General features: G+C 67.3%; 1 protein-coding gene across 1 annotated transcript in view; it reads right to left on the reverse strand.

Annotated features, from left to right (window-relative positions):
* Window positions 1-218: 218 nt before the first annotated feature.
* PLCH2 (phospholipase C eta 2) overlaps window positions 219-25655 on the reverse strand; it is a gene marked incomplete at both ends in the record, with an annotated part of 28632 nt that continues 3195 nt past the window's right edge. The window contains 25 exon segments of the mRNA XM_082677683.1: window positions 219-381; window positions 1802-1869; window positions 2503-2615; window positions 2900-3124; window positions 3552-3720; window positions 3722-4551; window positions 5989-6286; window positions 8420-8499; window positions 8914-9060; window positions 9383-9467; window positions 9547-9671; window positions 10332-10439; window positions 10826-11008; window positions 11095-11192; window positions 11562-11644; window positions 11969-12034; window positions 14837-14995; window positions 16030-16137; window positions 16519-16690; window positions 18272-18392; window positions 18673-18876; window positions 19030-19123; window positions 20573-20743; window positions 24296-24424; window positions 24585-24880. Of these exon segments, the coding sequence (XP_082533809.1) occupies window positions 219-381; window positions 1802-1869; window positions 2503-2615; window positions 2900-3124; window positions 3552-3720; window positions 3722-4551; window positions 5989-6286; window positions 8420-8499; window positions 8914-9060; window positions 9383-9467; window positions 9547-9671; window positions 10332-10439; window positions 10826-11008; window positions 11095-11192; window positions 11562-11644; window positions 11969-12034; window positions 14837-14995; window positions 16030-16137; window positions 16519-16690; window positions 18272-18392; window positions 18673-18876; window positions 19030-19123; window positions 20573-20743; window positions 24296-24424; window positions 24585-24880 (4295 nt within the window).

The following is a 25655-nucleotide window of genomic DNA, read 5'->3' on the forward strand; positions in this document are numbered from 1 at the left end:
CGTTGGTGTGAGGGTGGGCAGCCCCCCCCGGGGGCCCTGCCCACGCCTCCCCCAGGGAGCACAGCAGTGGGGTCTCTCCCTAGGTGATCTCTAGAACTCTTAGGCCCACCTTGGCCCGTGGGCCATGGCCGCTGCCCTGTCACGTGGCCTCCAGCATCGCTCCCCGGCGTGTCTATCTGGAGAAGGCCTCCCCCGCGCCCCTGCCCCGCCTGGCCCCGCTACGCACGGGAAGGACAGACAGGTTGCTGAGAGGAGGCCGCGGGCTTCGAGGGCCCTCGAGGACTTTCAGGGACTTGGTGGCTGGTCCAGTCCTCCTGCTCGGAGCCCTCAGACCACGTGGGTTCTGTCGCCACGGCCTTGCGCCCATGCCCAGAGCCCTGCCTGACGGCAGGCGGGTGGGGGGTTCACTGGGCCCGGTGATGGAGGTGCTGTGAGATGGCAGGGGCTCCTCCCCCACTGGACCCGTCCCTCGGGGTGCAGACCTGAGCCTCAGACGCCACATCGCGGCAGGAGAACTGGCCACGGAGCTGCGAGGCCGCCTGTGCGTGCCATTGGTCTCAGGAACGAAGAGCTGCGCGGGGGCCCTGCTGCCGTGGCCCCGGGCCCTGTGCACTGAGGAAGCCCCACTGCCCAGCACCCAGGTCCCTCACTGCTGGAGCACCCAGCAACGTGAGGACGGGCGGGATGAGGAAGGCCGTCGGGGCTGCCCCTGCAGGGACCTGAGCCCCACCCTCTTTGCCCAAGATCCCCTCGCACTTGCCCCGCTGGGCCAGGGAAACCGGGGCCCTGCACCCCCTTCCGGGAGCCTGAGCTCAGCGGTCTGGGACCTGCACTGAACCTCGGGGTGCTCGACCTGTCCTGCACCACAGCAGCCCCCCCGGGTGACCCACGTGCTGCACTCCACTCCTGGATGGATGGGCCCTGGATGGAGAGGGCCCTGGCCTTCCTGTGAGCAGCCGCCAGGGGGGGCAGGGGGCACGGCCATCCAGAGGGCACAGGCTGGGCCTGTCCAGTGGGTGGTCCATGGATCCCCTTTCCGCAAAGGCTCACCCACCTTGACCCCAACACAGCCCCTCGCCACCCCCCGGCCTGCACCTACGCACGGCTCAGCTTCCTGTGGTCGCCTCTGTGAGGCCTGGCCTGCGCCCTCTTCTGCCCAGGCCACCCTCTGTCCTCCCGTCCCTGGTGTCGCAGCAGCATCATCCCAGCTGGTCTGGGGCTCCCTGTGCAGGGCGTGCCCTGCCCAGACACCCAGGGGGACTCCAGAGGTCCAATCAGAGCCCAGCTCGGCCTGTGTCATGATGCCTCGCTGGGCCTCCCTCCTGTCAGGCCCTGGCGCTCCCCCGAGGGTCGCTGGACAGGCGGGGGGAGCCTGCGGTGGCCCCACGGTGAGGAGGGCACCAGGGCTCTGAGCACCTGCCCTGCCCTCAGGTACCCCTCTTGCGATGCCCTGTCCCTCTCTCAGCTGGGACAGGAAGGGTCTGGGCCTCCCAGCAGCTGAGAGCAGCCCCTGGGAGGTAATGGAACAAGAGGCAGCGCCCACCCGGGGCTGGAGAAGGGCTGGCACCCCCCCGCCGTATCTCGTGAGCCCTGGCAGATTGCCCCAGGCTGTGTCCTTCCCTGCCCCCCGCCTCCCCTTCACTTCTCCCAAGATTCTAGTAGCCCAGACGCAGTGCCTTGGGGACCCCTCCCTTCCGGGGTTGGGCCACAGCTCCCCCAGGCTGAGCTCCCCCAACCAGAGGAAGGAGGAGGGCCTTCCCGGTTCCGAGGGGCCTGACTGGTCCTGGGAGGAAAGTGGCACTGGCACAACTGCCCATCCCCCAGGCCTTTGCTGAGTTTGGGCAAGTGGCTGGCGTGGGTCCCTGGGGCCTACGAGGGACACAGCAAGAGACAGAGCGCCTGGCGCCCACCAACACCCAGCCTTTCAGACGCCTTGCCCGGCGCCCACCGTCCCCAGGGCCTCCGACCCTGGACAGTAGGGCTGATCCTGGTGTGGGGCCCGAGGCCTCCCCGAGCTGAGCCATGGGTGGGCTGCCCCCAGCCCCTGCTTGTTGTACCAAGTGAGTCCACCCTTGGGGGGGCTTCTGACACCTCAGCTGGCTTCTGTGCAGGCCAGGTGCCCGGGTGGGGAGGGCAGTCAGCCCCCCAGCTTCTCGAGGGAGGGGGCGGCCCTGACGGTCCTCTGTGCGCAGAGACTCCAGGAGCAGCAGCCCCACAGCTGGGGACCCTCTGGCCTGGGGCCCTGCCAGGGCCAATGTCTGCCCCCGATAAGTGGGGCGGGAGAAGGGGAGGGAAAGAACAGGGGTGTGTTCGGGGCTTGTGGCCCTGACCCTGGGCGCGGTCCAGCCAAGCCATCCGCGGGCAGAGGGTGGGGGGCATCTTCTGGGTTCCGGCCCCGCGACACCGGGTACGCGGCCACAGAGGGAGCCCACTCGGAGCAAGCGCAAGCGTGTTTATTGGAGCTGTGTTCAGGAGTTTACAAGAGTCTACAATGTCCCGTACAGAGCAGTGTGTGCAGAACAAGCCAGCAGTCGGGCCGGGGAAGCCACGCTCCAGGTCACTGGGCGCCTCGCATGGCAGGGCCCGGCAGACGCGCGCCCGCACACGCCCCGCAGCTGAAACCAGGGGAAAGTGGAAAAGGACACGGCACCATTTTCTTATTGTAGAAGCTTTGCCTCTAAAAATTTAAGTATCTTTCTATGTGTACGTGGATCTTAAAAGATCGTGAAAACTCTGCCCTGCCCCAGGGTGGGCTCCTTCCTCCCAGGAGGAGGGGCAGGGCCGAGGGGCACAGCCACACCGGACAGGCGGCAGCCTCGGGGGCAGCAGCTCCGCACCCTGAGCAAACACGGGCCCCGCCCAGCCCTGGGCTGCAGCAGGAGGCCAGTGGCGGCAGCACCTGACAGCTGGTTGGTGGCGCCCTTGGCGGGGGCCGGCACATCCCCACAGCCCTCTTGGCCCACGCAGCAGGCACCCTCAGGGGTGCCCCGCTCCTTCTCTGGGGAGCCCCTCGGGCCCTGCAGCCGCTGCTGCCGCTCCCGGGCCCGGTGGGCCCGGCTGGTGATGGCGCGCACACGGCTCTGGCTGCGGGAGGAGGAACGCCGCAGGAAGCCCGGGGCCCCCGCTGCCCCCTCCCCAGCCGGGACCCCCGCTGCGCCCTCCCCAGCCGGGACCCCTGCTGCGCCCTCCCCAGCCGGGACCCCGCTGCGCCCTCCCCAGCCGGGACCCCCGCTGCCCCCTCCCCAGCCGGGACCCCCGCTGCCCCCTCCCCAGCCGGGACCCCGCTGCGCCCTCCCCAGCCGGGATCCCCGCTGCGCCCTCCCCAGCCGGGACCCCCGCTGCCACCTCCCCAGCCGGGACCCCCGCTGCCCCCTCCCCAGCCGGGACCCCCGCTGCCCCCTCCCCAGCCGGGACCCCGCTGCGCCCTCCCCAGCCGGGATCCCCGCTGCGCCCTCCCCAGCCGGGACCCCCGCTGCCCTCTCCCCAGCCGGGACCCCCGCTGCCCCCTCCCTAGCCTGGCCCCCGCTGCCCCCTCCCCAGCCGGGCCCCCGCTGCCCCCTCCCCAGCCGGGCCCCCGCTGGTGGGCAACGTGATGCCCCCAGCCTGCTGGAACCCCGTGAGCCTGCGCAGCTGCTCCGTCAGGGCGTCCAGCCGCGCCCCCCGCCCTGCCGGCCTCTCCCCGGCCAGGCCCAGGCCACGGCCCGGGCTCTCCACGCGGGGGGGCAACGTCGTCCACGGTCAGGTCCCCAAGGTTCTTGGACTTGGCAGCCACAGTGCAGTCCGGGAGGCCCACCAGGGGGTGGTGGGCCCAGGGTGGCCATGGGGCCAGGGGGCGGGGCTGCAGCTCGTCAGGCCCCACAGGCAGCTGGCCAGCAGCCTGCAGGTTGGGGTTGGATTTGCTCTTGGTCACAGCGGGCAGGTCCAGGCAGGCGGCCGAGGCCAAGCAGGGCCACAGGGGCCGGCGTCCCGCCGGGGCCCCCGGGAGGCTGTCAAGTCCCAAGCCCAGGCCCTGCAGGGAGAGGTCGATGGCCGTGTCACCAGACGACAGGCTGGAGGACGGGGACACGCTGCCACAGTGGCTGCCTGGCTCCAGCGCCTGCCATAGCTGGTCACCGCCAGTGGCATCCAAGGACACGACGGGGCGGGGCCTGGCCAGGGGCCACCGTCCACCCAGGGACTCCGAGGGGACCTGCCCCTCGCTCCTGGCCCTTCTGAGCACGTGGCCCAGAGCCCGGGGGTGGCCCCTGCCGTCCGTCTGGCTACCGGGGGCGCCCTTGCAGGCCCCAGCAGGGCCCCCGCCGTGGCACGCCGACTGCCTGCTTTCAGGGGCTGGCTCAGCGTTCCCTTGGCTCCCGGTCCCGAGCTGGAGGGGCCCGGAAGCTCCCAGAGCCACCCTTGGGGGGCTCGCCGAGCTGGTGCTGGGCCCCGCAGAGCACTGGGGCCCTCCAGGGGCGTGGCTGGGGGAGACGGCCCCCGGCGGTGGGGGGCCAGGACCCCAGGCTGGCTCCTCGGCAATGGTTTCCAGGCTGCACAGGGAGAAGGGGTGGGCGTCTGCGGGGAGAGGGAGAGGCAGATGTCAGGGGTGCCCGCGGGGCTCCAGGCCCCTCCACATGCTCACAGCTGCCCCCACCCTGCCCCCCCGCTCCGCTGCTGCTGGGGGAAGAGATGGGCCTGGGCGCACAGGCAGGGCCCTCCTGGGGCCGGCGCAGCTCAGGGCCCACGCGCGGCCGGGCCCCGTTACCTGGCACTCAGCCGCTCTCAATCCCTGACTAGGAAGGCAGCGTGGGGACAGAAAGGAGAAGAGGGTGGTCAGCGCCGGGGTGGGGCTGGCCGTGGACAGACGGACGCAAGGCTGGGTGGGTACGTAGGGGGAGCGGGAGGGTGGCCCAGCTTCCAGCACGCCCTCCCGAGGCTCGGATTGTGACCAGGGGCCACAGGCAGATCTGCCACGACCAGCCCTGGGGCCGGGTGGGGGCTCCGGAGCAGAGCTGCTCATACATGCGTCCCCAGGGCCAAGGGCCACGGCCAAGCTGCTCCCCTCACACTGCAAACAGAGGCCTCTACGTCGAGACTCTGAGCCCCAGCCAGGAACCCAGGCCAGACTCCCCAGAGGACTGCGGTGCCGGCCAGGGGGAGGCAGGAGGAGGGCCTGGAAGCTGCCCCCGGGCCCTGGCAGTCAGGCTGGGCTCCAGAGGCCACCCTTTGGGCTGCAGGCCTCAGCAAGTGGACCCGGCTCAGACTCCCCAGTCCCCAGCCCGGGGTGAGGACGGCTGCGGCCAGAGCTGCAATCACTTTCCCAGCCCCTGGGGAGCATTGCGGGCCTGCGGGGCAAATCATGGTCAGACGGGGGTCTGGGGACTGAGGGGCCCATGGGACCAGCCGGTGGAACAAGGAAACGAAGGCCAGTGAACACACGGAGGCCACAGTTCTGGACACGGAAGCACAGCGGGGACGCCAGCCAGGCCATGCGGGGGCAGCGTGGGAGCCACCACGGGGACACTGCAGAGGAGCGTCTGGGCTTACCGGTGGAGAGCACGGGGGACTTACTCCTAATCTCCTCCAGCTTTTGAATGAACAGGGCGTTCATCTCCCTCTGCAGGGCCCCCGCCTGCCTGCGGGCGCCCTCGGGACAGCGGGGGGTCCCCTCGGGGCTGCCCGGGCTGCTGGAGTCCAAGGACACGAAGCCGCGGCCGCCCGGCCCCGGCTGCTGGGACCCAGGGCCCTTGGGGGCCCCTCTGCTTCTCCCGGAGGCAGTGTGGGGCGCCCCCCGCAAGCCCGCCCAGGCGCGGGGCTGCTGGCTGATGGCCGCGTGCCTGCTCTCGGGCCCCGGGCTGGGCAGCTGCCCCCTCCGCAGGCCCTCGGCGTCCTCACCGGTGCAGGAGCCCACCACACACTTCATGCAGGTGGTGGCCATCCTGGCAGGCCCAGGGCCCTCGGGGGCCCGCGGGGGCCGCACCTGCACCGGGCTCCTCTCCACCGGTGCCTTACCTCGAGGGCTGCGGCTGCCCAGCTCCTCCAGGGCCGGGGCCTCGGGAGCGGGGCCGGGGCTGGAAGGTGCCGCGTCGCTGGCCTCCCCCTCAGAGCCCAGGTCCTGCGGGCCCAGGACCAGCTCTGGGAAGGCCTTGCGGCCTGGCTTCTGACTCTTGGTTGGGGCGCTGGCCGTGCGCCGCAGGAGCCGCTGGCTAACAGAGGGCCGGGGCGGGGGCCGCCCAGCAGCATGACTGTCCAGGGAGCCGGGCTTTGGGCCTCGGAGGAACAGGCCTTTTAGGCCCAGAGCCTGCTTGACCTGCAAGAGAAGGAGACACATAGCCGGCAGCTGGGCACCAGGGGCCGGAGGCTGCCCAGCCCCGTCCAGCTGTGCTCCGGAGGCCGTGGCCCGGGAGAGCCTGCTGCGGCCCCACGGGCCTGCGTGCTTGGGGCACCACTCAGGGCTGTGTGTAAGGAGGACGGTCTCCAGGGAGGCTCTACCAGGGGCGGCGGAGTCTGTGGCCTCAGCACAGCGTGGACGGCGCCTGCCTGCACCAGGGTGGAGGGAGTGGGCGCTGGCGGAGGGTCTGTGGCTCTCAGGGCAGGTGGCCAGGGAGTGCTGGAGCGGGGAGGCCCCCCCAGGGTCTCCCGAACAGAGACCTGGCCCCCAGCCCTGTGCCCACCGCACTCTTCACCCCTCCAGCCCCTGGGGCCCCAGCTCCAGCAGGGCAGGCTGTCAGGGCAGGCTGGCACAGGGCCCCCAGGGTGGGCCTGGTGTGGAGAGCAAGACGGGGTGTGAACCAGACAGAGCACCGGTCCCGCCCGCCCCCAGGCACCGCGGCCAAGGAAGCAGGCACAGCCAGGTGCAGCCCCACGGTCGGCTCACCCGTGCTCCTGCCCGGCCCTCTCCCCTGGAGTGCTGCCTCTTCCGGGAAGCCTTTCCAGTTGCCTGCCAGGCAGTCCTTCCCAGACGGCCGGGCCCGGGAGGCCCCTACAAGGCCTCTCCCCCCAGCCTCCCGGCCTGAGGACGGCAGCCAGGGTCCCCAGGACCGGCTGGCACGTGCCTGGGTCAACACCGGAGAGGCCGGCAGGGTCCTCACATGCAGAGACCCTGGAGACAGCCACGGTCCCCGCGACACGGGGGCACATCTGGGCAGAGGCGTTAGCGGCCAGCACTTGAATCAGTTCTCTGATTCAAGATCCCAAATCCAGAGCAATTTGGTCAAAGTTGGCTAGAAGGTCATTTAGAAGAAGGTCCAGAATTCAAGCTCGGAGCTCCTGGTCCCTGGGGTCTACCCCGCCCCCACCCACCCGCCCTCCCCCTCCAGCACTGGGCGTGGAAGCACAGACAGATCAGAGGGGCACACAGGCAGGCAGAGCGCAGAGGGAGGTGGGGGAGAGGGAGAGGGCACGGGTACTGGGAGCGCCGGCAGCTAGAGGACTGGACACAGGGAGGCGCAGGGCAGGGCGGGGGGTGGGGGAGGTGCAGGAGTCGGAAAGGCCAAGGGTAGGAGGAGATGGGCCAGACCTCGGGGCGGACACACAGGAGGCCTGGCTGAGGTCCTGGACCTGCCTCGTAAATGCTGCTCTGTGCCTGAGGATGGCCCAGGGGACCCGGAACCACGTCCCGACCCATGTCCCATGAGCTGACAGTCTCCAAAATGCTACCAGGAATTCACGGATGCTAACGGGGTGGCCTGAGCATGCAGGTGGGGGGCGGGCAGGCCACGCCGCCCCCGCGCTGGGGTACCTTCGAGCTCCTAACAGGGCCGTGCTTCTAAAAGTAGACTTTGGACATACAGAAGCCCACTGCAAGACCAAAGAGACAGAGTGAGGCCGTGAGACACGAACAGCGGGCGTGGAGCACGGAGACGGAGACACAGGACCGACAGGGTGACCACGGACGCACGACGGAGCTGGGAGGCCTGCGGGGCCTCCGTCGGCAGCACCCAGGGCCGAGGAGCACGGCAGGAGAGAGACGGTTAGTGCCGGAAGCCACGTGGACGACCACCACGTGCAGCCTTGCTAGGCCCCAAGCTTAGAACCAGGGACCCCTGGGCTCTGCAGACTGCGGAAGTCGGAGGGAGACCCCGTCCTGGGGCAAATGTACTGGGAGCAGGTGGGGGACGGGGCAAAGCCAGGCAGACGCCTTTGAGGAGGGACAGAGAACCAGGGCACCCCGAGCAGTAGAAGGGGAGGCTCAGGAGAGACGCGAGGGGCCGGGGCTGCCCAGGAAGGGCCAGGGCTTCCATGTGCTGGTGGCCACACTGGCCCCGGGACACAGAGGCGCGCCCGGGGGCCCCGCCACTCATTTCGTGGATGGAGACACGGGCCCGTCAAGGTAAGCACTAGGCCTCATGGCCCCAGGGACACGGATGGGCTGGGGCTGGGGCTGGGGCTGGGGCTGGGGCACCCCTTCCCAACAGCAAGTGACCTTGCAGGTGACACTCACCTTACCACTGATGTCACTGACGGCCACGTGGACAAAGATGGAGGCCTCTTCCATCCCCTCCAGGTACACGTGCCGATAGCCTGAAACAGCCGGGGTCATGCTCACCATGGCTCCTACCCACCCACGTCCCCCACACTCTACTTAAAGGTCCCAAAGCCCTGAATACAACCTGTGAGCCTGGTCCTGGGGCTGCTACCTCCTCCAGAAAGCCTACCAGGATTGCTCTCGCCTGCAGACCAACCATCTTCTGGGGGCTAAGGGGCTCCGCAGCTGGTGCTACCATCCCCCACCCTGACCACAAAGTGCTGTGGCCTTGAACCCTCCTCCTCAGCTCCCTCGGTATCCCCAGGCCCACCCGTGGCAGAAGGCAACTCGCAGGAGGAAGCTGAGCCCCACCCTGTCCTGGCGTCCTCTGCTGGCCTGTGGGGGACACGCTACGGGGGGCACTGGCCCAGGGCTCTGCCCTCCCCCACCCCCACTGGCCCCCTGCCCACCTGGCATCATGCTGCTGAAGGCCAGCGTCCTTTGGCCTATGAAGTCACGCCCAATGGGGTCATGGTCCCAGACGAGGAAGCGCACCAGCGCTATCTCAGGCATGTGCACCGTGAACACCAGGGTCTCCTCCCACATGGGGTTGAATCCTGGAGGCCACCAGGAGGAGGTGTCTGTCACCTTTGCCCCACCCCCACCTCTCAGACAGGCCAGTCCCATCCGCACCACAGCTCCAGCCTGGAGGCCACACGCCCTTTCCCAGCACCTCCTCCTAGGCTGGCCACCGGCTGAAAGAAGCAACACCGGAAGGCCAGGCGGCTGTCACTGGGCGTCCAGCCGAGGGGGCATCCTGGACAGTTACGTGGGTCACAGGCGGTGGCCCTCACCCTTCCCTTCCCGGTCAGACTGGTGTCAGCAGCACAGGAGCTGTGACGGGGTCTCCGGGCGCCCCCGGCCCTCCCGCGTCCTCACCGTTGTCGTCCACCACGCGCGTCTGCTCCTTGCTGCAGTCCACGGGGAGCCCAATGACCTCCACCTCCACGAAGGGGTCGATGATCTGGCGCAGAGTGCAGGGTGGCACCGGGGCCCAGGCCAACGGCCCGGCCCTCCCCGGCCCCCCAGGCCCTCCCTCCTACCTCCCCTCGGTCCCCCAGCATGGAGTCCCGCGGCTTAGGGAGCTGCTGTCCACTGATGATCCGAAGCACCAGCTGCTTCTTGAGCTGACCGGGCAAAGGGTCCTCGGAGTTGGGGTTGAAGACGCCTGAGGGGGGCCAGGGTGAGGCTGAGCAGGCAGGGCAAACCCACCACCGGCTCCCGGGGCAGCCCCAGTGTGTCCACTCCCTCCTCCACCCCATCCACTGGATGGGAGCCCCGGGTGCGGGAGGGGGAGGGGAGGCAGCCTTCCAGGGCAGGGGTGGGCGCGGGGGGCCGTAGGCCGGTCGCCTCTGCGGCCTCCCCATGATGTGGGCCCAGCTCGCTCCTCCCACAGGTGGACCACGGGGGCTCAGTGCGAGGCCACACCGCCTCTGGGTGGGGGGGCCGGGTGCCCGGGGACAGGGTCCAGGGTGGGGGGCCCTGGGGCTGCGCACGTCGATAACTCGAAGAGGCCACTGCAGATAAATGCTGCACAGCGCAAGCCGAGAGGCCCGTGGGACGACGGGTCGGGGTTACGACGGGAAGAAACCCACAGGTCGTTTTCGGCACATCGGGGAGAAAACTGAGGCGACCAAGAAGGGGGGAAGCGCCGGGTGGACCTCACCCAGGGCGCCTCGCCCGGGGCCTTGCGGGGCAGCACGGGGAGGGCCGCAGATGCCCGGCAGGGTGGCGGCGCTTCCCTGTGCCCCAGCCTGACCCGCCAGCTGGCCTCGCCGTGGCCGCCCCCTGCCACCCCCGTGTCCCCGTCCTGGGGCCACAGCCTCACCCTGGCACATGCACTGGGGCTTGAGCACGTAGCCACAGCTGCCGTTGGCGCTGAACTTGGCCCGGTTCAGCTGGAGCATCCGCCCCTCCGACTGGTAGTTCAGGGCGACTGTGGGGAAGGATGTGAGGTGGCTGGCTCAGCGCCCAGCCCGTGTGTCCCGCCCCGCCGCTTCCTGTGAGCCCGCGTCCACTACGTGAGCAGGGGCCCTGGGGCTCACGTCGGGCACGACCAGGGCCGTGCGTCCCGGCAGGACTTCCCGCAGAGCCGGCACAGCGGCCCCGCGCACCTGAGGAGCCTGGACGCGCACCTGTGTCTTTCCTGCCTTGCCCTGGGGTCCTAAGGCCCCCGCCCCAGCAGCCCCCACCCCGGCGCCATCCTGGTGAAGTTGGCTGGATGCCGCGAAGGTTCTCCAGAGCCAAGGGCAAGCGGAGAGGCCGCGGAGAACCCAGCTGCACCCCCTCGCCAGCCCGGCCGCCCCAGGCCCTGGCGCCCACCCATCTGGCAGCCGGTGTTCCAGAAGGGCTGCGGGTTGTAGTTGCTGGAATCCACTCGGTAGGAGGAGGGGTAGATGCGAGAGAGCTGGTGCTGGTTGAAGCGCAGGTACTGAGCCGGCTTCTGCTGCAGGATCTGCTGGGCCTTGGTCTCACTGAAGGAAGACACCTGCCAGCTGGACGCCACTGCCGGGTGAGACGGGCGGCGTCAGGGCACCGGGTCAGCCACCCCCCCAGGGCCCCGATTCCCCCGCCCCCCAGGGGCCCCTCACCCTCCATCTCCACGTCGTGGATGCCCACGGACTTGGTGTATTTGACCAGGTCTGAGAGGGCCCGGGACAGCTTCACGGTCTTCTTCTGCCGGGTGGCCCTGCGGGAGGGGTGGGGTCAGGACCTGGGTCGCACGCCTCCCTGTTCAGGCTCCGGGGAGCGTCCCTCAGGCGTCCACTATGCCCCCGTGTTCCAGGTGTCAGGACATGCGGCGGACGTGCTGAGAGGTGACACTGGGGGAGGGGGCAGGTGGCCGACCGCGACAGCTGCTACAGAAACGAGCACGGGGACCCACGCTGGCCAGTCTGGTCCTGCACCCCGGGGTCCCTGCCCTGGGCCCCCACGGCCGCTCCCCACCGTGCGGGTCCCTGAGCCTGCGCATGTGACGCTGACCGTCGCCAGGACAAGGGTCCCAGCGCGTGCCGCCGCGCTGCCTCTTCGGGGGCCCGGCATGGAGGCAGGCACTGACCCTCGGCTCTGGCTGCCCTGGGCGTCCGGGCCCTCGTCCCCCTCCTCCACGCTGGCCGCCTTCTTCAGCTTGCTGCTCTTTTTCTGTGCAGAACCAGGGCAGAGTCAGGACTGCTGGAGCGCCAGGCCCAGCCGGGCTGTCTGCAGAGACCAGGACACTGCGAGGGAAGGGCCTGCAGCCCTGGGGTCCCGGCGCCCACCCTGCAGCCGGGCCTGCCCCCTCTGCAGTGCCCTGCTTGGCCCGGGCCCTGGGTGACCTGCACTCCGGGCGTCGACCATGGACCGGGGGAGGGCCATCGAGGCACCTGCTCCATCCAGCCCCGACCAGGGCCTCAGGAATCCCAGAGGCCCTCGGTCCTGGAGGAGACCCCCCAGCTCTGGCTGGCGCACGTGGGGAGCCCGGCAGACCTTGCGCTTCGAGAAGCTGCGCGCGAGGAGCCGGCTGTTCTGTCTGCTGGTTCCGGCCTCCTCGGCCTGGGAGGAGAGACAGGCAGGGGGGCTGGGTTGGGATGGGCAGCTCCCCCCAGAGGCCCCAGGCTGCCTTCCTGGAAGGGAGGGAGATGGGAGGGGCGTGGAGGAAGTGTGCGGGGAGCAGAGGCCTGAGAACAGCGCTTGCTCGCGCGCCCGTATCAGCTCCCCACGATGTGCCGTTCGACACTCCTCCAGTGCCTAGTCTTGATTTCTTCCCATGGATGGTGACGGCCCAATAAATGCCGCTTGTGTGTCCGGAACATTCCTCGGCGTGCCCGCTTAGGTAATCCTCATACGGGGGTCCCGCAGCTCAGGAGTCCCCGCCTGCTTCTTGCAGCGGCAAAGCTATTACCTACTTAGACGATCCCCTGGGCTGTGGCCGTTACCGTTACCGTTTGCACTCGGGGCTACGGGGAGCCTCCTGCAGCTGCAGGACCAGCTTCTTCGCTGCTGTTTACAGAACATGCGCGTTGGCGGCTCCCCTCCTGCCCCCACCCGAGGGGCCCCCGGGCCTGTCCCTCCCCCCTCTGGGGCCGAGGCACAAAGCTCTCATCCATCCTGAAGCTCAGTCACACCTCTGGAGCGGCTGGGAGTCTGTGCCAGTGTCCCCGAGGTCCCTCGTCACAGCCGTCACCAGCCGCCCCCCAGCCCCTTCCACAGATGCCCCGCCCCCGCCCCCGAACTCTCCCAACTTTGCTCAGGACGTGCCCACCAGGGCGGGAGCCGGCTTCGCAGCCGAGGTTCCCTGTCAAGGAGGGGCTTCAGCCAGGGGCACACACATCTGCACGTATCTGCACACGCACCCTGCGTGCACCCACGCGAGCTTGTGCGCACCCCCCTGTGGGCGCCCCTGCGCACACACGCCTCCCTCGGCCATGCCCCTGCCTGGCTCGCTGGCCTCACCCAGGAAATGAGCAGAACCGCCGAGCAGGGAGCATGGAGCTCAAGGGCGAGCTGTGAGGCCCCCCCAGGCCCGGCCAAGGAGGGCAGAGGGGTAGGGACAGCCACGGGGCCACCCCCCACCCCCTCCTCCGCCCCCTGGGGAGTGCTGTCTCCCACCCGCCGGCTGGCTGCCCGGAGGGGCGCTGGTCCAGAGCCCAAGGCGCAGCAACGGAGGCGCTCAGAAAACCCGCGAGCTGGCAGAGGTCGGGAAGCGGCGTTCACGGTGTGTCAGGAGCTGGCGGGGTTGACCCACCCCTTGGCTCTTTACACCCCGTGGTCACCCAGCACACGAGCACCCCTGAACCTGGCCACAAGTGCGGAGAGGCGCCTGCTGGCCCAGATCCTGGAGAAGTGCTGCGGCCACAGTCAGGATCTGCTGTCACCCACTCCCACCGCGCGCACCCCAAGCTCAGCAGGGGAGGCGGCACCCGCGTGCCGTCCTCGGGGGGTGTGGGAAGCCCCTCCCACCAGGACACAGCGCCTGACGGGCCTCGTGCTCGCAAAATGGGGTCTGCGGGGCCCACGGGCACCCTCCTGGCCCCGAGGCCAGCTGCCCCGCCCATCACAGCCCGCTCAGGGCGCCGGCTTTCGGGCCACTCAGCTCATGGCGCCACATCTCCAGCGTTTGCCGGCCCCTCCAGACGGCCCCACAACTGCTCAGCCGCACTGGCCCGGCCCCCATATGCTTCACGTCCGCCCTGACGGCCCCCACACTGTTCTCCCACAGAGGAACCTCCCAGAGCTCGGCGGCCCTTCCCTGTGCGGCTGGAGGGCCTCCGGGTGGGGGGCTGCACAGCTGCCCAGGATCACTCAGCTCTGAGAGCCTGGAGCCCCTCCCTGTCACCACCAGACCCCCCAGGCCACACCCAGGTCCTCTTCGGCAAGGAGCTGCAGGTGCCCGGGGGCTGCCAGCCCACTCCTGCCCACAGGCAGGGAGGGTGTGGGCTAGAGGAGCTGTCCGTAGGCCTCCAGGGGACAGGCTGTCAGCCACACACAGGGCAGCCCCTCCCTGGCCATCTGCCTGTGACAGGGTGACAGCTGGGGGTCCCTCGTGGTGAGAACTGGAACAGCCAAGTGTGAGCTCCTGGAGGACCCGGGGTGGAGATGTGCACCAGGGGCAGTGTGTGTGTATGCGGGCAGGTGTGTGTGTGTGTGTGTGCAGGTGTGTGTGTGTGTGCAGGTGTGTGCAGGTGTGTGTGTGTGGCCAGGTTTGGCGGGACAGGTGTGTGTGCGTGCAGGTGTGTGTGTGTGCAGGTGTGTGTGCAGGTGTGTGCAGGTGTCTGTGTGTGGCCAGGTTTGGGGGGTCAGGTGTGTGTGCGTGCAGGTGTGTGTGTGCGTGCAGGTATGTGTGTGTGCAGGTGTGTGTGTGCAGGTGTGTGTGTGTGTGCAGGTATGTGTGTGTGGCCAGGTGGGGGGGGTCAGGTGTGTGTGCGTGCAGGTGTGTGTGTGCGTGCAGGTATGTGTGTGTGCAGGTGTGTGTGTGCAGGTGTGTGTGTGTGCAGGTATGTGTGTGTGGCCAGGTGGGGGGGCAGGTGTGTGTGTGTGCAGGTGTGTGTGTGCAGGTGTGTGCAGCTGTATGTGTGTGTGGCCAGGTTTGGGGGGGCAGGTGTGTGTGTGTGCAGGTGTGTGTGTGCAGGTGTGTGCAGCTGTATGTGTGTGTGGCCAGGTTTGGGGGGGCAGGTGTGTGTGCGTGCAGGTGTGTGTGCGTGCAGGTGTGTGTGTGTGTGCAGGTATGTGTGTGTGGCCAGGTTGGGGGGGGCAGGTGTGTGTGTGTGCAGGTGTGTGTGCACAGCTATGCAGAAACCTCACGCTCCGGCCCCTCTCCCAGCTGCAGGCCGACCCCGCCTGCCTCGGGGCTCCCACCTTTTTGGCCTCTGCCGTGTGCCCGAGTTTGCCAGGCGGGGGCAGTGTGGACGCGGTGAAGTCACTGGGGTCTTCGCAGTCCCGAATCTTCGCCTCCTTCATTAGGGAATCCAGTTTCCTCTTGGCAATGTTTTCCACACGCTTCAGACTGGTGGAGGCCTGCAAGAGGCGGACGGCCAGCCCCTTGGCCTCGGTCCCCAGCTTGCGGGCAGCAGCGGGGACAGCGTCCGGTCTCGGGCAGGGCCAGCACCACTTCACGCTCACCCCACGTGAGCTCCAGCTCACGCCTGGAGCTGGCTCCAGGCTCGCTCCCACATCACCTTGCTGTGCGCCCCGGCATGTGATTTGTCCCGGGGCCTCAGACAGTGCCGAGCAGGCCCTGAGCCCAGGCCCATCTGATTCTAACACCTGTCTCCTTCAGGTGCACGATGCTGCCCGCCGGCCCAAGTGGACCGCTCACCGGGCACTCGGCGGCCGCTCTGGGCTCTGAGAGCCGCTCAGCAGCTCAGGATCTGGGAACCCACCACCAGCCACCGTGCACCTCAAGGAGATGGATGGGGTGGGGACAGACCCCAGCGTGGCCCTGACCAACTGGAACCCTCCAGGCAGGGCCTGGGCCTTGGGCATCTGGGCACCTGCATGCCCAGCCAGGCTGGAGTGGGTGCAAGGTGGCCACCACAGACCGAGGGCTTACTATCACCCCTGGCCAGGCAGGAAAACCTGCTCCAGGGAAACCTGCAAACCCACCCAGAGCGGCAGGAATCCACTGCCTCAGGGCTTTCTAAAACAATTAGCCAGCCACACAATTATTTTCCCATCCGATGGCCCCTCAGGGAGAAATAATACCTTGGCGGTACCCAGAAGAGGGAAGAGGCTAATTAGAGAGTCCCCACCCCCACCCCCGCCTGCCCCTCGGCTGCTCAAAGCCCTTGTGGACTCCTCAGCCTCCCAGCATTGCCCCTGGTCCCAGCGACTCTCTGAGAAGAGGTGACAGCCGCTAGCTGGGAACTCGGGGTTCGTGCCCTGTGTGGAGGGCTGGGCAGGGGGGTGCCCAGCAGCCTGGCAGCTTTGCAAATCACCCTCAGAATCTGCCCCCTGCCCCTCTGTCCCTGCCACCTCCCTTCTACGAGGCTTGAGCTGGCTGTTCAGGTCTGCAGCTCCCCCGGCCCCCAAAGCCCCCCACCCCCACTCACATCCCCGTTGAGGAGCTTGCAGTCCTCATCGATCTCGTCTGCACTGTCCTCATCAGACACCTCGCCCTCCTCAGCGTCCTCGCTGATGTTGGCTGGGAGCTTCTTGCCCTGGGGGAGGAGGTGGACCTCGGCAGGGGCCCTGTGGGAAGTGCTGGGGGGCCGGCACCCACAGGAGCAGCAGCAAAGCGTAGGAGCCTTTCCCAAGCTTGCTTGTGGCTCTCAGGCCGGGGGCAGGGCCAGCCCACCCATCCTTGCGGCAGCGGCGTGGGAGGGACATGCCCGGGTGTGATGCCAAAGGCCCCAAGTTGATTGACAGCCACGGGGAGAAGGAGGCCAGGTCAGGGGCAGGGCTTGCCCTGTGGCCCCTCAAATCTATCGCAGATGGCGCGGAACCCCAGCAGGGCCTTGCCCTTGACCTGACTGCAGGTTAGAGGTCGGAGGTCGGAGGCTCAGCAGGACGCTGGCCCCAGGGGGGTAGGCAGGGCTCACCTTCACCAGGATCTTGCCCTTGAGCATCTGTGGAGAGGGTAGCGTGGTGGCATCCTCGCTGCTAACTGATGACAAGTCCAGCTTGTCCCCAAGGATGTCGGTCAGATACTGGGCCATCTTCTTCTGCTGGACGACACTGCAGTGGTTCTCGATGGACAGAATCACTGGATACCTGTGGCCCCGAGAGGGAAGGAGCAGAATAAGGCCAGGGGAAGGCTAGGTCTCACCTATGTAGGACTGCAGGTCACCTGCACCACTGGATGAGGAGGAATCTTCACAGGAGCCCAGGATAGACGGGGCTGCCAGCCACTCTGGGAAGGGGCCCACCAATGGCTTTCAAAAGCAAGAGAGTGTGGGGGAAAGGAGCTGGGAGACCTTAGGGATGGGTAACGGAGGCATGTACTTCTTCTCCCAATAAGAAAATAACAAAGGCGAACAGAAACTCCAGGAAAAACAAAAGGAAACGTTCAAGCAAGTCATGGTTTGAAAATGACGTGGGGGACCTCCCTGGTGGTCCAGGGTTAGGGCTCTGCCCTTGCACTGCAGGGAGCCCAGGGATAGGGTTAGTCCCCCTCTGGTGGGGGAACTAAGATCCCACAAGCCACAGAGCACGGCCAAAAAAAAATGGTGTGGACTACACCGAGGTGCAATGGATAGACTGTGAGAGAGATAATCCCATTCACCGAGATACTGCAGACGCTGTCCTGTGCGTGGCCCTGGGGCCCAATAAGGAGGGAGACATAGCCTGGTACACACCATCGGGGGAACGTCATTATTACCTACGTGGTGCAGAGTGGGGAGTGCAGAGTGGGGAGTGCAGCGCGCGGACTTTCATGGTAAGTTCTCCAGTTGTTAATTTCTTTAGTCACGTGCACATTTACTTGGATTTTTGCCAAAAGGCAACATAATCCCTTTAGAAAATGTAAATGACCCAGACCTAGAGGTCAGAAACTAGAGCAGGAAGGGGGCGAGTCCTGCGACGTGAGAGGCACGGCCTGGGGCAAAGGTCCGCCCCGCCCCATCTCCCAGTCAGGGCGCCGAGGCCTGGGGGAGGACCTTGTGCCCACAGAGATTATGCTGGCATGGGAGGTGCAAGCCCTGTCCTGAGACCCCAGCAGGAGACCTGTGTGTCCCAGCCCCCCTGCCCTGAGACGCCCCCTCACCTGCAATTCCAGAGGCCAGAAGGCCCTGCAGAGATCCCTCCCTCCCACTCCCTTCCAAGACACAGCCTGTGCCAGGTCTTCCCAGGGGGGCAACTCTGTTTCTACTTCTTAAATCAGTCTCGCTTCCCCTGCCCCCTCCTTCACTCTCACCCGCGAGCCTCACTGAGCTGAGACTCGAGGGTAGCAGTGTGGGGAGGCCGTCTTCTATTCCCAGAAACTAAACTGGATTTTGTTCAACAGTGTCTCTAGCCGTTCTGAGTGACGCAAGTTGAGTCTGGACACAGAGTAACTTCTTAAGAGCAATTAGTGCCACCACTGTGGAAGGCCTCTGACACCAGGTGTCTGTGGCCCGGAGCCGCTGACACACACGCCCTGCCTGGCCCAGCGGCTGCTCCTGCGTCCACCGCCTTCCCTCTCCTCTGCCCCTGCCCTGCCCCCAACCCTCAACAAGAAACCAGCCGCCAAAAGGCTGCACTGCTCCGCAGAAAGGATGTACCTGAGGGGCAGGATGAGGCCCTTGAGCCCCTCCCCCCACCCCGGGCCAGCCCCCCCCCCCCCCCCCCCCCCCCCCCCCCGTCCCAGCCACTCACTCGCTCTTGACAAAGGCGTATTTGTTGATGGTTTCAATGACGTCTTTGAAGAGGATCTTGGAGGTCAGAGTGTAGCCATGGTGCACAATGGGCTCCCCGTCAGGCCCATCCCAGCAGTCCACTGCAGGCACACAGGCCTGAGTGGGTGCCAGGGCCCGGACCACCACTGCCCAGAGACCCCCAGCCCGTGGACACTAACCGGAGGCGGTCCTCCTGCGCCGCAGTTAACACCAGGAGAGACGTATCCCGGCCCCGGCCAGGCAGAGGGCACGAACCGTGCCCAGGGACTCCAGAGGGCTCCTCGGGGCCACCCCGCCCTCCCACAGGAGACATCAGCCCACGGCCTAGGCCCGGCCCCTGGGGCCGAGGGGCGTGCTGGGTCCCAGAGCCCCAGCACTCACCCTCCACGCAGCGGCAGCCGGACTGCAGGACCCAGGCGTACATGTCCACCCTCGACTGGGACATGAGCTGGTCGCCCACGAGGTAGGTGTTGTGAGACGAGGTGATGAAATAGTGGCTCAGCGGCCACGTCATGTCCTGGTGTACGCGGTGGTGCTCCGGGTTGAAGATGTCGCCAGCGGGGCTCCGAGTGTAGTTGGTGAAACCTGCTGGGGGGGCGTGGTGGGGGCAAGGGGCTCAGCCCCGTGTGCCAGCCCCGCCGTGGGCTCATCTCGGGACCGCCCACCCCCGTGCCGCGTGGACCCCTCCGCACCCCGCTGATCCGGCAGCGCAGCTGGGCCGGCGTGGCGCCCACTCACCGTCAATGCCCATGGTCCCCTTACTCTTGTTCTCCGGGCAGGGCTCAAACTGCTCGATGATGTCACGGCAGCTCTCGAGGGTCACGCCCGTCATCTAGGCCAGAGCAGGGGCTTGAGGCCAGGCTGGCCCATCTCCGGCCCCACCGCGGGCCGCCTCCCGCACGGGCGCTGACCACGCGAGGCTGAGGCCCTGGTCCCTGCGGCTGCTCCCCCGATTGGGGGCTCACTGACCACCCCCAGTGGCATGAGACTTGGGACTCAGGGACCAGCAGACTCCAGAGGGTCCCCTGGGTTTGGAGGAGCTGGCGCTGACCAAGGACCCTTGGCATCATCAGCCGGGCCACCCGCCACCGCTGCTGTGTTAGAGGTCTCGAGGGCTGTGGACCAGGGCGGGCTGGCAGGGAACGAGGCCTGCTGTGAGAAGGACCACGTCCCACCTTGGAGGAGCCCAGGGAGCTCACCTGGCCCCTCCTGTCGCCTCCCCAAGTCCCTCGCAAGAAAGCTGTGCGTGGCAGCCGAGCCCAAGGTGGCCTTGCCCATTGGACCCGTGTGTCAGAGGCTGAGTGATTTCCCAGGGCCCCACAGTGCAGCCCCCGGGAGCCTCCCACTCCCAGAGGCAGGCCCACCAGCAGGGCTACCTGGACGTCCCCAGGAATGTGGGGATGGGTATGTAGTGGGGGGAGGGGGCAAATGGGGTCAGAGCTTGGAGCAGCTGTGGACCCAGGAGGCCCAGAGTCAGGGGCCAGGGCTCAAACCCCCCAGCCAGTGGATAGTTTGGGCCGCAGACGGTAAGAAGAGCTCTGGAGAGCTTAGGGCGAAGGTCAGGGAGCAACGGGTCAGTTCTACCCATCCCAGCCCGGGCCGCGTTCCCTCCCTCCACCCCTGTCGGAACAGCGGCCCCTCAGCCTCACTCGGGCGCTGCCCACGGTAGCCGCACCCACGCCGTCTGCGGTCCGAGCCCCCCTGTGGCAGCGCTGTCCCCTCAGGGGGTGGCCTTCCCCCCCCCCAACCCGGGCCTGGGAGGAGGGGTCCAGACCCCTGAGCCAGGCGGGGAGCACTCGGCCTCTCAGGACGGATGGGGCGCCTGGGGCCGGGGACAGTAGAGGCAGGCACACCCTGCTGGCACCCAGAAGCACCTGCACGTCTGCTGGACAAATGTTGGAGTGAGTTGGCAGTGGGCCCAGAGCCCTGGGGGTGGGAGCCGGCCAGACCCACGAGGCTGGACCAGGCCTGAAGGCTGGGCCAAGGGACCTAGGCCAGAAGATGCTCGACGCCAATGTCGGGGCCGGGGTCAAGCACGGGCTCCCCTCTGGGAGCTCCGGGGGGGCCACGGTCAGGGCTGAGCCCCTCTCCTTCCCCACCGGCTTGGAGGCTGTGGCCCGAGCCAGGAACCGAGGCAGGTGCAGTAAGGGGGCCTCAAATGCCAGACTGGTGCCCACACTTCCCCAAGCTCTCAGCCACACTGTGGACGGGCTCAAATGCCCCGGGAGGCCGCGGTGAGGCCGCAGCCGCCAGGAGCCCGGCTCCTGCCGGGGACGCTCACCTTCTGCTCCACCTCTAGAAAGCGCTGCAGGTCGGCGGCGTCCAGGTGGTCTTTGTGCTCGCTGTAGGCCAGCATGAGCAGGTAGAGGTCCCGGCGGGTGGACATCATCTTGTAGAAGGCACAGAACTCCTCGAAGCCCAGTGTCCCCTGGTGGTCGTCTGTGTCTGCTTCCTGTAACGCAAGGCCTCCGGGTCCCCTCACATCCCACCCAGGGCCTCAGCCGCGAGGGTACCTCCAAGCTCCCCATCCCTCAGTCAAGCCTGAGTCGAATCACCCCTCCCGCTTCCAGCACCACTGCCCACGCCACGGGCTCACGATTGCTCCCCAAGCCCGGCAGCGGCGTCCTCACTGGGCTCCCCCTCGCCTCTCCCGCCAAGAAGCCACCGAGTGACCCGTTAACACAGCTCTCACCCCACCTCCCCCTTTCCGAGCCTTCCCAGGTCAACCTGCAACTGAACCCAGCAAAGTCACCCCACCCTGGAGAAACACCCCACCCTGCAGCCAACGACACCCCCCCAGGAGCTAATGCCTACGCTGGGCTGTGATCTGTAACTAGGGTTGGCCGTCCATTGACTGGAGAAGCACAGGGCCCCCGGGCATGCAGGAATCCCAGACTCTGGCTGCCACAGCAGAGATGCGAGGACCGTGGCTGAGACCAGAGAGCAGCTCACGCAATACCCACAGGAACCCCCCAGGCAAACCCACCAGGCTGCTAATGAGACCACAGACTCCTTCATGAATCCACTCACTCAGGGAGCACCTGCTGAGGTGTCAGACCCTGGGGACACCAAGAGCCCAGGCCAGGGACAGACCCAGAGGGCAAGGGCACCCAGTGCTGGAGGCCAGGCTGCCCTTAGGAAGTCATGGGGGTCCCTGGAGCTGGGCCAGAAGGACCATGTGGAAGGTACTCAAGACCCTGAGTGCCGAGGTTAGGTCCTTAGCCTGGTGAGCAGGGTGGGGGGTGGGGGGTGGGGGTGGGTGCGACTGCCCGGCAAAAAGAGACCCCAGGTTCAGCACCATGGAGAGCAGCGCACGCCAGCCTCTCGGGGCGTCTGCATTCTTTTCTCCTATGGCCACACAATCTGGCGTGGCTGGAGATGGGAATGAGGCCCCCCTCTGAACCAGAAGCATCACCAGCGAGCCAGGTGCAGGCTACAGCCACCCCCATGTCCCTGGCCCCGGAGAGAGTAGGGCTCCTGGGAAGGCTGCCCTGCCTGCCCCGGCTTGGCCCCTAGGTGGGCGCCCAGCACAGCCCGAGCGTCTCCCTCCAGGACCCGGGTGCCCATGCCGGGTGCTCACACCAAGGCCAGGACAGGGCCAGCTTGGTATGAGGGGCCCAGCCCAGGGCCACTTGCACGGGGCCAGCAGATGCCACCCTGTGTCTGTGCCAGGTTTGGGGGCAGCCCTGTGTCTAGAGCTGGTGGGACGGACCCGGGCAGGGCACTCGCTGCAGGTCAAAGGGCCCCTCTGGGACGGAGTCGGGCTGGTAGCCCTCCCAGGGGCCGTGGCTGCAGCTGGGCAGAGATGCAGGGTGATCTGGCCTCTCCGCGGGCTCCGGGCTGGGCCGCATGCCGAGGTGGTGGCTGAAAATGCTCTGTGACGACGAGGCCCTCAGGGGCCCAAAAGGCGGCTCTGAGCCCTCGGCCCCAGAAACGCCTCTCTATGTGGTCACGCAGCCGCTCTCCTCTCCACGAAGGGAAACCGCGGCGGCTAAAAGCACACGCCGGCCGGAGCTGTGCTGCTGGGCCAGGCCTCAGAGCCGCCCAGGGTGCGGCCTGGCCTGTGATCCACGGTTATTTTAGGCTTAATGAAATTACGCTCAAGCCACTCGTTGCCCACCGTACAGATCTCCCCTTTGGTTAGGGCAGTTCCAGGCAGTGGAAACAATATTGAGATTTCTCGACCATAACATCGTTACTAATTATCAGAGCCGCTCTGCCCGGCTGGAGGCCAGCCCTCCTTCCCTGGGCTCCCGAGTGCCCACAGAGGGCCCCGTGCAGATGGGCAGGGAGGCCCAGGTGCTCAGGGACCACCATGGACAGCGCCCACTTGGGGCTGAGCTGCCCAGGGTCTGGGGTCAGCAGCTCTGGCCCACAGCCCCCTGCTGGCCTTTCTCCAGGCCCCTGGCAGGTCCTCCTTGAAGCGGTCTGGACAGCGCCCGGACACCGCTAGTCCTGGGGCTGGTCAGAGGGCTATGTGGGCAGCCCCTTTTGTGCCCCTTTGTGGGGAGCTCCTTACAGGAGGGGCGGGGGGCGTGGGCTCTCCGGAGCTCCAGCAGGGGGGCATTTTCAAGGAAGGCCCCAGAAGCCTGTGCCCACTCGCACCCATTCCGTGGGGGGCACTCGTCTCTCGTCCTGCCTCTGAGGCCGATCTGAGCCCCTGACACCCTCACCGTTCTGGAAGGCACTGCTGACCCCCGAGCTGCCCCTGGAAGCAGGGCAGGCAGGGAACGGTGGGGCTGCTCTGCGGGCCTGAGCTGTCTGCCGGGCCCTCACTGCCCAGGCCGGCTCTGTCCCCGCTGGGGCCTTCAGGAGGGGCCCTGTGAGCCGCCCAGTACTCACCCAGCAGTCCGAGAGCACGCTGCTCACACCACCCCGCCCCCGCGGTTCACGCACGGACCCACGCGCTCCGGGCCGGCCAGCTCCCCTCGCTCCAGCCAAGCACCACCTCCCGTCCCTTGCGAGAGCCCAGCAGGGGGCAGCCGGGCGCCGAGCCTCTGGAGCGGTTGGCTGTGTGTGTGTGTGTGTCTGTGTGTGTGTGTGTGTGTGTCTGTGTGTGTGTGTCTGTGTGTGTGTGTGTGTATGTCTGTGTGTGTCTGTGTGTGTGTCTGTGTGTGTCTGTGTGTGTGTGTGTCTGTGTGTGTGTGTGTATGTCTGTGTGTGTGTGTCTGTGTGTGTCTGTGTGTGTGTGTGTCTGTGTGTGTGTGTCTGTGTGTGTGTCTGTGTGTGTGTGTGTCTGTGTGTGTCTGTGTGTGTGTGTGTCTGTGTGTGTGTGTCTGTGTGTGTGTGTGTATGTCTGTGTGTGTGTGTCTGTGTGTCTGTGTGTGTCTGTGTGTGTGTGTGTGTGTGTGTGTGTGTGTGTGTGTGTGTGTGTTGGGGCACAGGGCCTGGTTCAAGCTCGTGGAACCCTCTTCCCAGGTGGCAGCAAGACAGTGAGGCCTGAGTGAGGTGGAGTTTGCTCGCCCGTCCCCACCCGGATCCAGGACCTGCTGACACCGCCTTCCTCCCCCGGCCCAGCAGCGGTTCCGCAAAGAGAGAAACTAATTACAGACAATAAAGGCCGCCGCTCAGCTGAGGATGCATTTTCATAACTGCTAACACCGGGGTGGCTGGGGACCACAGGCTGTGCAGTGGGTAACCAGAGCTGCTGCCCAAAAGGCAGGGCCCGTGCACCCCACTAAGTCTGGGGAATCACGGGGCAGTGTGGGACGTGGGGTGCAGGTCCTGCGGGTGGTTCCCCTCGCTGACCCGGCGCCTGCCCACATGTCCGGTCCGCCGGCCTGGGGAGGCCCCGGGAGCTGCTGCAGTGGTGCCGGCACAGCTGCGAACAGGGGGCAGCTTGGGGCGTCTGACTGACCGCCCCGGACAGGTGCAGGACGGCTGCTTCCCTGCCATTTCCTGCAGCCTGGATGGCACTGCCCGGGACCTCCTGCAGCTTGGACAGGGCTGGCCTGCTGCCGGACACATGCCTGTCCCCAGGACCCTGGCGGCCCCGTGGCCTCACCTTGAACATCTGCTTCACCCTCTGCCGCGGCAGGTTCACGTTCAGCTTGTGCAGCAGCTGCAGGACCTCCCCGATGCTCAGGCTGCCGTCGCCGTTCTTGTCGGCCTCGTCAAACGTCTGCTTCAGCCACTTTGGGACCAAGTTAGGGGCCAACGGAGGTGCAGCAAGGCCAGCTGCGCCTCCCTCCCCTCCCCTCCCCTCCCCTCCCCGGGCAGGAAGGCGTGGAGGACCCCGCCCAAGTTCCCCTTCCCGAAATATGTGAGCCAGCTGGGGCTCACCTGCCCCCCACGGTGGACAGTGAGGGGTGGTCCCCGGGGCCCTCCCGCCGTCCGTGAGGATATTGGTCCCGGGTGCGCTGGCGGCGGGCCAGGCTGTCCTCGTCACGGATGCCAGCCATGAGGTAGCGCAAGCCGGTGACCCAGGTGCGCGCCTCGTCGCCGCTGGGCGAGACCAGGTCCAGCGACTCTCGGTGGCTGCCGTGGTAGATGCTGAAGCAGCAGCTGGGGTCGAAGCTGCTGTCGGGGAAGCGCTGGAAGACCTCTGACTGCCGCCCCTCGCTCACCTCCTGGATGGAGTCGATGGAGACTGCAGGGGGCGGGGGGCACGGTCACGGCCCTCCCCGGGGCCAGGCGTCCTCCACCCACAGGCCCCAAGGCGCTTTCAGCAACAGCTGGGGCCCTTTGGGTTTCCCGCCCCGTCTGAGCCTGGGGCCGCCTCGGTAATCAAGGCTGGCACCAGGTGGGGGCCGGGGGCAGCGGGGCCCGGCTCGGCGCGCGCCAGCTCAGGCGTCATCGGGAATTTCAGCACTGGCTGCAGCGCCTGCAGCTCCGTGGGGCCTCCGTTCAGAAGCTGAGTCACCGCGAGGAGATGAGCTGAGAAGGGCGTTTGTAGGGCCTGTTCCCGTGCCTGAGGCAGGGCCCCTTCTCAGGCAGTCGGGGCACAGGTGGGCAGCATCCCCACTGGGAGCAAGCACCCTGGGCTCGGCACAGCCAGGGACTCCAGCACTGCACCCCCTGCCCGGCTCCTGCCCCCAGCGGCAGGCTCGGCACCACCCTGGACGTTATCGTGTCCCGTGCAGTAACGATGGGTCTTCCCCACTTGCACAGTGAAGGGTGCGCGAGTTCTTCTGTCTTCTGCCCCCACTACCCCCTCCCCGGGAGCTCCCGCCTCCCCAGCTCCCTGTGTGCACGCATGTTCGTGGTGGGGGTGGGGGTTCTGGGCCCCCAGATTAGGGGGCGCTGACAGTCAGGAGACAGCTGCCCCCACATTGTTCCTCCCTCCTGGGGACCCCTCCATGGCCAGAGTCAGCTGGTCTCCCCCCGTCCTAGCCTGCTGGTCTCTGCCCTGTCACCCCTTCCCC

The sequence above is a fragment of the Grampus griseus genome, assembly GCF_964374135.1.
Source record: "Grampus griseus genome assembly, chromosome: 1".
In the NCBI taxonomy this organism is placed as follows: Eukaryota; Metazoa; Chordata; class Mammalia; order Artiodactyla; family Delphinidae; genus Grampus; species Grampus griseus.